The following is a 13,978-nucleotide window of genomic DNA, read 5'->3' on the forward strand; positions in this document are numbered from 1 at the left end:
GTGGGAATTTTCGGTCTTGGGCTGAGCATGGCCCATCCCAAATGTCTTTTGGGAGTTGCACGTTTGTTAACTGCTAAAAACGGTCTTGGATCATGACCGATTGGATTGTGGCCTCAGCTTCATTTACCTTTCTGCCCCTCATAACCCTCAACTCCCTCATAGATCAAAAATGTGTCTATCTTAGCCTTGAATATATTTAATTGCTCAGCCTCTACTGCTCTCTGGGGAACAGAACTCTAACAATTGACGAGAGGAGAAATTCCTCCCCATCACTGTCTTAAATGGGAGTTTCCTTATTCTGAAATTGCGTTCTCCTCATTCTAGATTTCTCCATGAGGTGAAACATGCTCTCAGCATCTACTATGTCAAGCTCCCTCAGAATCTTGTGGGCCAGATTTGTGTGCCAGCGAAGTCAGGAATTGGTGTGAGAATCATCAAACTAAGTCCATACGACTGGAAATTTAAATTTCCCTCTCAAAAAGAACCCCACATGCACTTTCTATATTTCCACCTAGGTAAGTGCTAAGGCATCCATTGACAGGCCAAGGGGAAATTTGTATTTTATGTCCCATGGTGTTTTTCATCCAAGTTGGGTGGGTCTTGGAAAACTTACTGGGTGAGTGTTTTCATGAACCATGGGGAAAGCCTGCTGAGGAGTCAGGACATCCTGACAGGTGAGTGTCAAATGTTTTGATAACTTTAATATCATTATTAGATAGTGTCTTATAAGGTAGATGGGCTTTTATTACAACATTATGGCTCTGTCCTAAAACAGTAAGTTGACTATTATGTTGACTAGCACTGTACAAGTGTTGAGATGCATTCGACAACATTTCCATTGGAAAAAGTGCAATTAGAACACAGAACATTACAGCGCAGAACAGGCCCTTCGGCCCACGATGTTGCGCCGACCAGTTTTTTAAAAAAAAAACACTGACCCACTAATCTAAACCAATCCCTTTTCGTCCATAAACCTATCCACAGAACTCTTAAACGCCCCCAAACTAGGCGCATTTACAACCGCAGCAGGCAGGGCATTCCAATCCCTCACCACCCTCTGGGTAAAGAACCTACCCCTGACATCCGTCCTATAACTACCCCCCCTTAATTTAAAGCCATGCCCCCTCGTGCTAGCTTTCTCCATCCAAGGAAAAAGGCTATCACTATCCACCCTATCTAAACCTCTAATCATCTTATATGTTTCAATAAGATCCCCTCTTAGCCTCCTTCTTTCCAGCGAAAACAACCCCAAATCCCTCAGTCTCTCCTCATAGGACCTCCCCTCCATACCAGGCAACATCCTGGTAAACCTCCTCTGCACCCTCTCCAAAGCCTCCACGTCCTTCCTGTAATGTGGGGACCAGAACTGCACACAGTACTCCAAGTGCGGCCGCACCAGAGTTGTGTACAGTTGCAACATGACGCTGCGACTCCTAAATTCAATCCCCCTACCGATAAACGCCAAGACACCGTATGCCTTCTTAACAACCTTATCTACTTGATTCCCAACTTTCAGGGATCTATGTACACATACACCTAGATCCCTCTGCTCCTCCACACTATTCAAAGTCCTCCCGTTAGCCCTATACTCAACACATCTGTTACTCCTACCGAAATGAATTACCTCACACTTCTCTGCATTAAACTCCATCCGCCACCTCGCGGCCCAGCTCTGCAACCTGTCTAAGTCACCCTGCAAACTATGACACCCTTCCTCACAATCTACCACACCTCCGACTTTGGTGTCATCAGCAAACTTACTAATCCACCCAACTATACCCTCATCCAGATCATTAATAAAAATTACAAACAGCAGTGGCCCCAAAACAGATCCCTGAGGCACACCACTCGTAACCGAACTCCATGACGAATATTCACCATCAACCACCACCCTCTGTCTCCTATCTGCTAGCCAATTCCTGATCCAAGTACCTAGATTACCCCCAATCCCATACATCTGCATTTTCTGCAGAAGCCTACCATGGTGAACCTTATCAAACGCCTTACTAAAATCCATATATACCACGTCAACTGCCTTACCCCTATCCACCTCTTTGGTCACTTTCTCAAAGAACTCAATAAGGTTAGTAAGGCACGACCTACTTGCTACAAAACCATGCTGACTGTCTCTAATCAATTCATTACTCTCCAAATAACTATAAATCCTATCCCTAATAATTCTTTCTAAAACCTTGCCCACAACAGAAGTAAGACTCACCGGTCTATAATTCCCAGGGAAGTCTCTGTTCCCCTTCTTAAACAATGGGACAACATTCGCTGTCCTCCAATCTTCCGGTACTATACCAGAGACCAACGATGACCTGAAGATCAGAGCCAGAGGCTCTGCAATCACCTCTCTAGCCTCCCAGAGAATCCTAGGGTAAATCCCGTCCGGACCAGGGGACTTATCTATTTTCAAGCCCTCTAGAATATCCAGCACATCCCCGGTATCAACTGCAATACTTTCTATTTTACACCCCTGCACCCCAGTGTCCTCCTCAGCTACATTCATGTCCCCCTGCGTGAACACCGAAGAGAAATATTGGTTCAATGCCTCTCCAATCTCTTCCGATTCACACACAACTTCCCTCTACTGTCTGTAACTGGCCCTAATCTTGCCCTAACCAACCTTCTGTTCTTGACATACCTATAGAACGCCTTAGGATTCTCCTTAATCCTATCAGCCAAAGTCATCTCATGTCCTCTTTTAGCCCTTCTTAACTCCCTCTTCAACTCCCTCCTAGCCAATCTAAAGCTTTCTAATGCACTACCTGAGCCCTCAAGCCTCATCCGAACATAAGCCTCCTTTTTCTTCCTAACCAACGAATCAACTTTTTTAGTACACCACGGTTCCCTAGCCCTACCAAATCCTCCTTGCCTGACAGGGACATACCTATCACAGACCCGCAGTAGCTGCTCCTTGAAAAAATTCCACATTTCGGACGTTCCCAGTCCCTGTAATCTCCTAGTCCAACCTATGCTTCCCAATTCTCTCCTAATAGCCTCATAATTACCCTTCCCCCAGCTAAAACTACTGACCCGAGGTTCATGCCTATCCCTTTCCATCACTAATTATGCATTCAAAACTGAAGAAAACAGTACTGGGAATCTCATGTGATGCTCTGAAGCGATTTAAATATCCACCGTGCTTTAACTTTGAAAAGAATTGGCCTTTTGCTTTAATTAAAAAACAGCCACCTGCTCCTGGAATTCTTTGAATGACAGCCCACCTGGTATAGCAGCTTAGAAAAAAATCCTAGCTATTTGTTCTTTCAGTTTCAAAAAGTGCTATTGTGTGGAGCTGTAATACTTCTTTTTTACAACTGAATGCTTGGTTAGCTTTCAAAATCAGATAAAACATTTAACCTAGCAGGTGTTAATATGCACTGTGTGACAGTTTTAGGATATAATTAAAGCTTTTTTTCTGTCTTTGATATGGTTTCTGAATAAATATTTGTTTGCTTTTACAATTCAACAGCCATTTGAGGGGATTTATCCTTTATTCAATGGGTCTGAAGTTTCTTTTTATGTAATATGAAAGACAGTGTGTGTGAGTGCCAGCTCTATTAGATTGCTAGAGGTTTAATCTTTTAACGTTCATTTCAAAGACATCATCCCATTGCTATTACTTGGTTCCAGAGGTCTGTCCATGAATATTCCTGGATACTGGATGAGTGGCTATTGTCTCGGATCAACGAACTCACTCCATATTTTTATAAACTATATATACACACATTATGGCTAATTTATATATAGATATTTTACAAAACTGGACGAAGACTTTAAAGTGACTGGAATCATGATTGTCTATAACTCAAACAAAAGGAACCTCTTGGCATTCAGAACAGTTGCCACTTTGTTGATGATAATGACCTCTATGACTGCAGAGGTCAAATAAGGGAATTTTACAAAGACCATTTACATTTTTAAACGTAAAGGCCTAGCCAATGGAGCTGGACAGTCTGATAAGACATAGCGTCCCAAAACTTCTTTTGAAATTATTAATGGTCAAAACATAATCCATCTCAAGAATCCAACCAAAGTAATATACATCACAACAAAAAACGGAAAATGCTGGAAAATCTTAGGTCTGACAACAGCTGTGGAGAGAGAATAGAGCCAACGTTTTGATCCTGGATGACCCTTCGTCAGAGCTGAAAAAAAGGAAAATTTGGACAAGGTTTATACTATGAAGGTGGAAGAGGAGGTGCTGTAATTCAACAAAGGGAATGTAAATGGTACGATAAAGGCTGAGAAAGGTACCAAAAGTGTCCAATAAGTGATTGGGATGTGTGAATGTCAGAGGAAAGGTACAAATTGTTAGGAGACTACCTGAAGAATGTGGCAGTTCACTGAGAGGAGGTTTGGTGGGTGGGGGGGCGGGGGTGGATTGGAGACAATATGGAGAATGAGATTTCAGAAGTGGAAAAACAAAAATAAGACTAACAGGTGAATAGTTTTTGTTTCAGTATCCACAGTATTTTAGCATTATAAATGAATATATATCCTCTGTCCAAACCAAAGTGGAGAAGTGCAAGACATGTTACGTGACTACACCCCCCTCCTGCTTCCTTGTGGAGCTGCAAAGCAGACTTCCATTTTACATTACTCAAGCAGCAGCTCAGAACAAGGGGTCTGACCAGGCGAGTGCCTGGCTTCTACTGACACTGTTTCTACTGGAACCCCTGTACCACCGTCCACATGACTAATTCATCTCCATGTATCCATCACATTTTGGAAGTCATCACTACTGGAAAAAATTATCCAGTACCAGTCTTCAACCTGCAAACTCAGTGAAGGAATACACCATTGGATTTTTGATTCTGGACTCATGTGAAATGATAATTCTCATCCCTCTGTGGTCCTTGCTCTGTATCTTTTTCTTATTCCTCTTTCACTGTATTAATGCAAAAACTAGGCCGGGAGGGTGGGTGCGGGGGAAGTGATTTGAATCTCCTTCCACTATTTTGAATGTGTACAAAATAAACCAACTTTTGATTTTACCCAATCTTCAGTTTGCTGTGGAGTTAACAAAAAAATAGATTGCACCAAAATTGAGGGGTTGGGGAAAGTAATTGATGGGGTATATGAATGATGGAGAGCTGGGCCAATGTCCCTGAGAATCAAGTCTAGCCTTCTAATCAGCTTACTTCAGCACCCATGCTCTTCTGACCCTGCACTAGGCCTGCATAGGGAAGCAGCAGACTTGTAGCTTGACTGTCCAGGTTTCTAGGAGACAAAACTATGGCAGGTTATGGGAGGGAAAAGCAAGATCAGGCTGGCGATGTCAGGAATTGCCCTGACTTGCATTGCCTAAACCAAAGACAAAAATCCAGCCCTATATGTTTCAATACGATCACCTCTTATTTTTCTAAACTTCAATCAGTACAAGCTTAACCTGCTCAATCTTTCCTCATACGTCTTAAAACAACTGCTTCATCCTAGGAATCAATTCAGTGAACCTTCTCAGACCTCGCCTAAGGCAGGTACAGTTCCATAAATAGCAAGACAAAAGCTGTATGCATTACTCCAGGTCTGGTCACGTCAATGCTCTGTAGTCACGGCAAGACTTCCCCACTTTTATACATCATCGCCCTTGCGATAAAGACAAGCATTTCATTTGCCTTCCTAATTACTTGCTGTACCTGCATGCTAAGATTTTGTGTTTCATATGAGAACTTGCAATTAATTCATGGATGAACATATGAACTATTCATTGCCAATTCACAGATGAGTATATGAACAGTGTCCATTTCCAACTTGTTACTCCTTGCATTCGGAAAATAATGGGTGCAGTGATTTAGCAACTGTGGAATTGTGCAAGGCATTCAATGATACCAATCTTCATCAGTGGGGTAAGCATGCAAATATACACACAAAAGACCTCTTACCTGTTATGCCAATCCCAATCAAGACCACTAGAAGATAGGTAAGGTCTTTTCCAGCTTCTTTTACTGAAGAATACAAAAATTTGAAATAAAGTTTTGAACAACAAATTTTGCAATTTAAAAAGGTATAAATTATTGGTTAAAATGATTTTATTGATTAGATGTCCACTCATAGTTCTAAATTATTGAATTATTCAATGATAAAAGACTTTATAACCTATCCTTAATGTAATTAATCTGTCTTAAAGAACATTTTTATACCAAATAAATAACTTGCATTTACATAGGGCCTTTCATATCCTTAAGAATGATCCAAAATGTTTCCTAGGCAATGAATAGATGTGGCATTTCCTTATTGAAATTCAAACTAGAGACCTGACTAAGTGGAAATAAACTACATTGATTAATCCAATAACCATACAAGGGAGGGTCAAAATGTGCAGTATTAAATTCATGGTGGGGCGGGGGAGCGGGGGGAAGAGAGCTGCTTATTAATGTATCATTCAATTGCAACTCTGACCTTGGGTGATGGAATTTGGCTTAGTGAACTAGAATTTGCACAACTATGGGCTTTGCAATCTTTAGCTTGCTTCAGATCCTAAATGATAGTTGAGCTCCATGAGTTTCTATAACATCTACAACCCTTTCATTGATAAATCTCATTGTGCAATGAGATACATGAATACATGAAATACATATCATTAACATTCCTGAACAGATTTTATCCATAAATCTCTTACTTGACTGGGATATTACTTTTGCTAATGTAGCAATACATTGCCAATGCAGCAGTGCTAATTTGTCAGATTAGGTAGGAGAGTATGGTGGGCATTCTACAAGACCACCAGTGCAATACACCATAACTGAAGAGGAATTGCAGCACACACGCACTCAGGTACAGTTGGTGCAGATATCAGTTCTGTAAGGCAGATAAGCAAACTTGTCATGGTACCATGGTAAAGGATGCCAATCAATTAGGGGCACTGACCAGGAATGCGGTAGTTATAAAGAGATACAATAGTCTGGGGATTAGATACTGCTTTCTGAAGCTGCAACTGGGAGCTCATGTTGCCTGTCAGGCAGCAGGGTTAAGAACATAAGAAATAGGAGCAGGAGTAGGCCATCTAGCCCTTCGAGCCTGCCCCGCCATTCAATAAGATCATGGCTGATCTGTCGCTGCTCAGTTCCACTTTCCCGCCCTCTCCCCATAACCCTTAATCCCCTCTCTTATCAAAAACCCATCAACCCGCGTCTTAAAAATATTTAGCGAGGCAGCCTCCACCACTTCAACGGGCAGAGAATTCCAGAGATTCACCACCCTTTGAGTGAAGAAGTTCCTCCTCAACTCCGTTCTAAACCGCCCCCCTTTTATCTTGAGGCTGTGCCCCCTAGTCCTACTGTCTTTTTTGAGCGGGAAGAGTCTCTCCACCTCTATCCTATCTATCCCATTCATCATCTTATACGTCTCAATGAGATCTCCCCTCATTCTTCTAAACTCTAACGAGTACAAGCCCAGTTTATTCAGCCTCTCCTCATAGCTCAACCCCCTCAACTCCGGTATCAGCCTAGTAAACCTCCTCTGCACTCCCTCCAAGGCCAAAATATCTTTGCGCAGGTGCAGCGCCCAAAACTGCACACAGTTCTCCAGCTGCGGCCTCACCAATGCCCTATACAGCTGCAGCAAGACCTCCCTACTTTTATATTCAATCCCCCTCGCTATGAAGGCCAGCATCCCATTCGCCTTCCTGACCACCTGCTGCACCTGCAAGCTGGGTTTTTGCGACTCATGCACAAGGACCCCGAGGTCCCTCTGCACCGTCGCCTGCTGCAGTTTTTCGCCACGCAAGTAATAGTCCTTCCTACCATTCTTCCTACCAAAGTGGACCACCTCACACTTGCCAACATTAAATTCCATTTGCCATTTCCTGGCCCATTCGCCCAGCCTATCTAGATCCTTCTGCAGGCTCTCCACACCCTCCGCACAATTTGCCGTTCCCCCAATCTTGGTGTCATCAGCAAATTTCGACACCCTACACTCGGTTCCCTCCTCCAGATCATCTATATAAATGGTAAAAAGCTGAGGCCCCAGCACCGACCCCTGGGGCACTCCACTAGTCACCATCCGCCAATCCGAATAGCACCCGTTGACCCCCACTCTCTGCCTCCTATTTGACAACCAATCCTCTATCCACGCTAACACCCTACCCCCAACTCCATGTCCCTCGACCTTCTGCAATAACCTCTTGTGAGGTACTTTGTCAAACGCCTTCTGAAAATCTAGAAAGACCACATCCACCGGCTCTCCTCTATCCACCGCCCTAGACACATCCTCGTAGAACTCCAGTAAATTTGTCAGACACGACTTCCCTTTAACGAAACCGTGCTGCGTCTGCTCTATCAAGCAATTCCCTTCAAGATGCCTCGCAATTTCCTCCTTAATGACAGATTCTAACATTTTACCTACCACAGACGTTAAACTAACCGGCCTATAATTCCCCGCCTTTTGCCTGGCACCCTTCTTAAACAACGGCGTAACATTAGCCGTTTTCCAATCATCCGGCACTTCCCCGGAATCCAGCGACGTCTGGAAAATAACCACCAAGGCATCCACTATCACCTCCGCCATTTCTTTCAGAACCCTCGGATGCATTCCATCCGGTCCTGGGGACTTGTCCACAATCAGCCCCTCCAGTCTGTCGAGCACCGCCTCTCTAGTAACAGTAATGTCATTAAGATCCTCCAGTCCTACCACCTTTCCATCGCTAACACCCGGCAAATTATTCACATCCTCCTCCGTGAAGACAGAAACAAAAAAGTTATTCAATACCTTAGCCATATCCCCATCCCCTACCACTAGGTCCCCTTTCTCATCCTCTAAAAGACCAACATTCACCCTAGCCAGCCTCTTCCTTTTTATATATTTATAAAAACTCTTGCTATCCTTTTTTATATTAAGCGCTAGCCCAGCTTCATAGTTTCTCCTACCCTTCTTTATCAATTTCTTTGTCAATCTTTGTTGACATTTAAACCTCTCCCAATCCTCTTCTCGCCCACTACTCTTAGCTACTCTAAATTCCTCCGCTTTTAGTTTAACACTTTCCTTCACCTCCTTCGTTATCCACGGCTTATTACCTCTCCTCCTACTATCCTTTTTGACCATCGGAATAAATTTCTGCTGAGCACCAAGAAAGATCTCCTTAAAAATCCTCCACTGCTCCTCAACAGACCCTCCCTCCAACGCGCTCCCCCAGTCCACATTCGCCAATTCTTCTCTCATCCTACCGTACTCCCCTCTATTCAAACAAAGGACGCGTGTCCGGGAACCCACTTTCTCCTCCTCCATCTGCACCAGAAACTCCACCATACAATGATCACTCTCCCCAAGAGGATCCTTCACCACAAGGTCCCTAATTCTACCCGCCTCATTACATAGCACCAGATCCAAGATAGCTCGCTCCCTCGTCGGCTCCAACACACACTGTTCGAGGAAACTATCCCGGCAGCATTCCAAGAACTCTTCCTCGAGCCCCCCGCGTCCAACATGGGTCGACCAATCAATATGCAGATTGAAATCCCCCATAACTACGGCCGTCCCATTCCTGCACGCCGCACTTATTTGCGCGTTAACAGCCCGCCCCACCTCACCTCCAGATCATTATTCGGGGGCCTATAGACGACACCCACCAGCGTCTTCCTCCCTTTGCTGTTCCTAATCTCCACCCACAACGATTCCACCCTCTGCTCCTTGGCTCCAATATCATCCCTTGCTACCACCGTGATGCTATCCTTAATCAGCAGAGCTACGCCCCCCCCTTTTCCCTCCTGCCTATCCTTCCTAAACACTTGATAGCCCTGTACATTCAGCTCCCAGTCCCTGTCACCCTGCAGCCACGTCTCTGTAATGGCCACCAGATCGTATCCATTTGTGTCGATCTGCGCCACCAGCTCATCCACTTTATTCCGAATGCTTCGTGCATTCAGATAAAGCGCTTTCATCCCAGCCTTCACCTGGACCCTATTTGCCGTAACGCCACCAACTATACTCACGCCCCCTACTCCCTCTATTATTGGGACATCCTCGGCCTCTTCCCTTACATGTACACTCTCCTTAACTTTAGACCTTGTAACATCACCTACCCTCGCACCCTCCCCCCCCCAATTAGTTTAAAGCCCTGTCTACAGTCCTCTTTACCCGATTTGCCAGCACTCTGGTCCCAGCACGGTTCAGACCAACCCCATCCCGCCCGAACAGGTCCCACCTACCCCAATACTGGTGCCAATGCCCCATAAATTCAAACCCATTCCTCCCACACCAATCCCTGAGCCACCCATTCACTTCCTTAATCCTGTCAACCCTACGCCCGTCTGCACTCGGTTCAGGCAGTAGCCCAGAGATAACCACCTTGTCGGTTCTACTTTTTAATTCCATTCCCAGCTTTTCATACTCCCTCCCCAGATCCTCGGTCTGCATTTTGCTTACGTCGCCGGCACCCACATGTACCACAACGACCGGATTCTCACCCTCCCACTCCAGGTTCCTCTGCAGCCCAGATGCGACATCCCGGACCCGAGCACCAGGCAGACAACACACCCTTCTGTGCACTTTGTCATTGTGACAAAGGACAGTGTCAATACCCTTCACCCCACTATCCCCAATCACTACTACGTTCCTTAAGGATATCTCTGCATGGCTGGAGTGGAATCTGGAGCAGGACGGGGAAGAATCAAGTTGTTGTGGTCCATGTGGGAGCCAACATAGGTAGAACTAGGAAAAGATGTTCCTCAAAAAGAATTTGAGGAGTTAAGAGTCCAAATTAAAACACATAACATCAAAAAGGTAATCATTTCTGGATTGTTACTGGAATCAGTTGGCAAAGAGTTAAGTAGATTTGATGATCAAATACATAGCTCGAAGAGTGGTGTGAGAAAGAAATTTTGATTCACGGGCACTGGTATCAGTACTCAGGGAAGAGGGATCTAGTCCATTATTATAGGCTCCATTTAAACCAGTTGGAACCGTGCCTTGGCCAATTAAGGTGACAGACAGTGCTCAATGAAAACAGCATTCAGGTGAAGGGAGATTTTTCCGCTACCTTGATGTTTCTCAATATAGCAATGTGGGTCTAGACAAGTATAGTGGAACAGATTTACCGCAAATTCTATATCAGCAAGTAAGGTTATTGCAGGGATTAGATGTTAAAAAAATGAAATTAAAGTTTTTTAAAAATCTGAATAAACAAAGCGTGAGTAATAAGATGGATGAAAAAGTGACAAAGCAGTTGATGATTTAGATCTAATTGTTACTACAAGTTGCAAGGTGATCAAGGTTGAGAAATAAATACTCCAAAGTACACAATATTTCAAAAAGATTGGCAAGAGAGGAGCAGCCTTGATAGTTGTTGTTTGTCCATCGTCATTGATGAGGACTTCGACACCATTAGTCATTTTGAGGCTGAATGCGGTGTTTCCGAAGATGACTGATCAGGTCAATTCTGGCACAGAATATCCTGGCATATTTTGCACAGACTTGTGTAGGCACTGTAGTTGTGCTGGTGGCTGTGGACTTGGGCAGCTCACGCTTAAGTTGTGCTTCAGCAATGCACCTCGCTTCGTAAGCTTGACAGCCCTTGTGGATGAGGCAGTGATAGGTAGGGTGGTTTTGGGCCAGCATTTCCCAGGTGGTCGTGTCTATGTCAAGTGATTTCAGGGAGGCCTTGACTGTGTCTTTGTAATGTTTCTTTTGCCCTCCATGCCAGCACCTTCCAGCAGAGAGTTCCCCAAAATGGAGCTGCTTGGGTATGCGCTCGTCTGGCATACGGATGACATGACCTGCCCACCGGGTCTGTGCCCTCATCAGCAGTGTGTGAACTGATGGTAGACTTGCTCTAGAGAGAACTTCAGTGTCTGGTACTTTATCTTGCCATTTGATGTGTAATATTCTGCGAAGACAAGTCATGTGGAAATGATTGAGCTGTCTTGCATGCCTTTGATACACAGTTCGTTTCACAGGCATACAGGAAGGTAGTGAGTACCACAGCACTGTAGACCTTAAGTTATATTGCTGGGCTGATTCCTTGACATTCCCATACAGTGCAGCACAGTCTACTGAAAACAGAACTTGCCTTTGCTATTCTGCAGTTAACTTATGTATCGATAGTCACTGCTTGGGAGAGGATGAACTGGTCCACTGCCTGCACTTTCTGCCCTTTGATTGCGATTATGGGTTCTGTGTACTGTGCATGAGGAGCAGGCTGGTGCATGACTTTGGTCTTTTTAATGTTGATGGTGAGTCCAAAGTTGTCACAAGCTGTGGAAAATTTGTCCACACTGACTTGCATCTCTGGCTCTGAGCCAGTAAACAGAATAAGAAGTCTCACAACACCAGGTTAAAGTCCAATAGGTTTATTTGGGAGTAAAAGCCACTAGCTTTTGGGGTTTGGCCCTTCTTGAGGTGACTGGGAGTTCTGATCACAAACAACGCATATATATATTTATGTACTGTTTGTGATCAGAACTCCCACTCACCTGACAAAGGGGCAAACCCCAAAAGCTAGTGGCTTTTACTCCCAAATAAACCTGTTGGACTTTAGCCTGGTGTCACGAGACTTCTTACTTTGTTTTCTCCAGTCCAATGCCAGCATCTCCACATCTCAGCCAGTATATAGGGCACAGTCATTGGCAAAAAGAAAGTCTCTCAGAACAGTCTCCTTCACTTTGGTAATAGCTTGGAGTCTCCTCAGGTTGAAGAGCTTCCCATCCACTCTGTACTTGAGGCTGATTCCAGCAACACCGCCCTGTTTGATGCCACTGGTGACCGGGAATACCTTAGAGGATTCTCCGCCATCCAGTATTTTGGCCATCATGGAACTGGAATGAATTTGGGGGGACAGCTGAACTTTGACATGATCCTCCACAGGCATTGTCTGCTGACAGTGTTAAAGGCTTTTGTGTGGTCAACAAAGGTTGTGTAGAGCTTGCGATTCTGCTCCTGACACTTCTCCTGAAGTTGGCGCGCGGTAAATATCATGTCAATAGTCCCACGACCTTTGCGGAAGCCACACTGTGACTCTGGTAGCGGGCCCAGCTCCAGATGGGTGACCAGACAATTTAGCAGGACTCTTGCAAGGGTTTTTCCTGTGATGGAGAGCAGCAAGATTCCTCGGTGGTTATTGCATACTTGCCGATTGCCCTTCTTCTTGTAGAGGTGTACAATGGAACAAATAAATATTCCAAGGTACACAATATTTCAAAAAGATTGGCAGAATGGCAAGAGAGGAGCAGCCCTGAGAGTAAAGGACGACCCAAGGATGTTACTGAGAAAGGATCTGTTCTCAGAAGACTATAACGTTGAATCAGTAGGTGGAAATTGGGAATAGCAAGGGTCAGAAAACACTGGTGGAAATAGTTTATAACAGACGTGCGCGCACACATACACACACGACAGCAGTTGTGCCATTGGACAAAATACTAAACAATTATTGGAGCTAATAAAAGCAATGCAATAATCGTGGGGACTTTAACCTTCATTCACAGACTGGACCGATCAAATTGGCAGGAGTGGTCTAGAAGATTAATTTGTAGAATATTTTGTGACAGTTTCCTGGAGCAATAACATCGTGGAACCAATTTAGAACAAAATAGGAGTAAAGTATTGTGTAACGAAGCAAGGCTAATTAGTAATGTTATAGTAAAAGAACCATTGGGAAAGTGATCATAATACCGTTGAATTCCAGGTTCAATTTGAAAATGATATATTTCAATCACAAACAAGAATTTTAAACAAAGCTAATTACATTGTTACAAGGGGAGAACTGGCTCAGGTTAATTGGGAAAATAGAGTAAAAGGAGAGGAGGTAAAAGAACAATGCACAACATTTAAACAATTCAAAATGTTCAGCAAAAAAAAAATACATTTCATTGGAAAACAAAAACTCAGCGAGAAAGACCCATCTGTGGCTCACTCAGGAAGTTAGGAATCGTATGACATTAAGAGTAATTTATAATGTTGCAAAAAACAGTAACAAATCTGAGGATTGGGAGCATTTTAAAAATGAGCAAAGGGCCACTAAAATGTTGATAAAAAAAGTAAA

At 44.0% G+C, this 13,978-nt stretch overlaps 1 protein-coding gene across 1 annotated transcript in view; it reads right to left on the reverse strand.

Annotated features, from left to right (window-relative positions):
• Window positions 1-13,978, reverse strand: part of timm21 (translocase of inner mitochondrial membrane 21) — a 30,296-nt gene that overhangs the window by 13,442 nt on the left and 2,876 nt on the right. The window contains exon 2 of the mRNA XM_080194836.1: window positions 5,892-5,954. Coding sequence (XP_080050962.1) covers window positions 5,892-5,954 — 63 coding nt within the window. The remainder of the gene's footprint in view (window positions 1-5,891; window positions 5,955-13,978) is intronic.

This window comes from Carcharhinus amblyrhynchos, chromosome 8 (assembly GCF_965287045.1).
Source record: "Carcharhinus amblyrhynchos chromosome 8, sCarAmb.v2.hapA, whole genome shotgun sequence".
Lineage (NCBI taxonomy): Eukaryota > Metazoa > Chordata > Chondrichthyes > Carcharhiniformes > Carcharhinidae > Carcharhinus > Carcharhinus amblyrhynchos.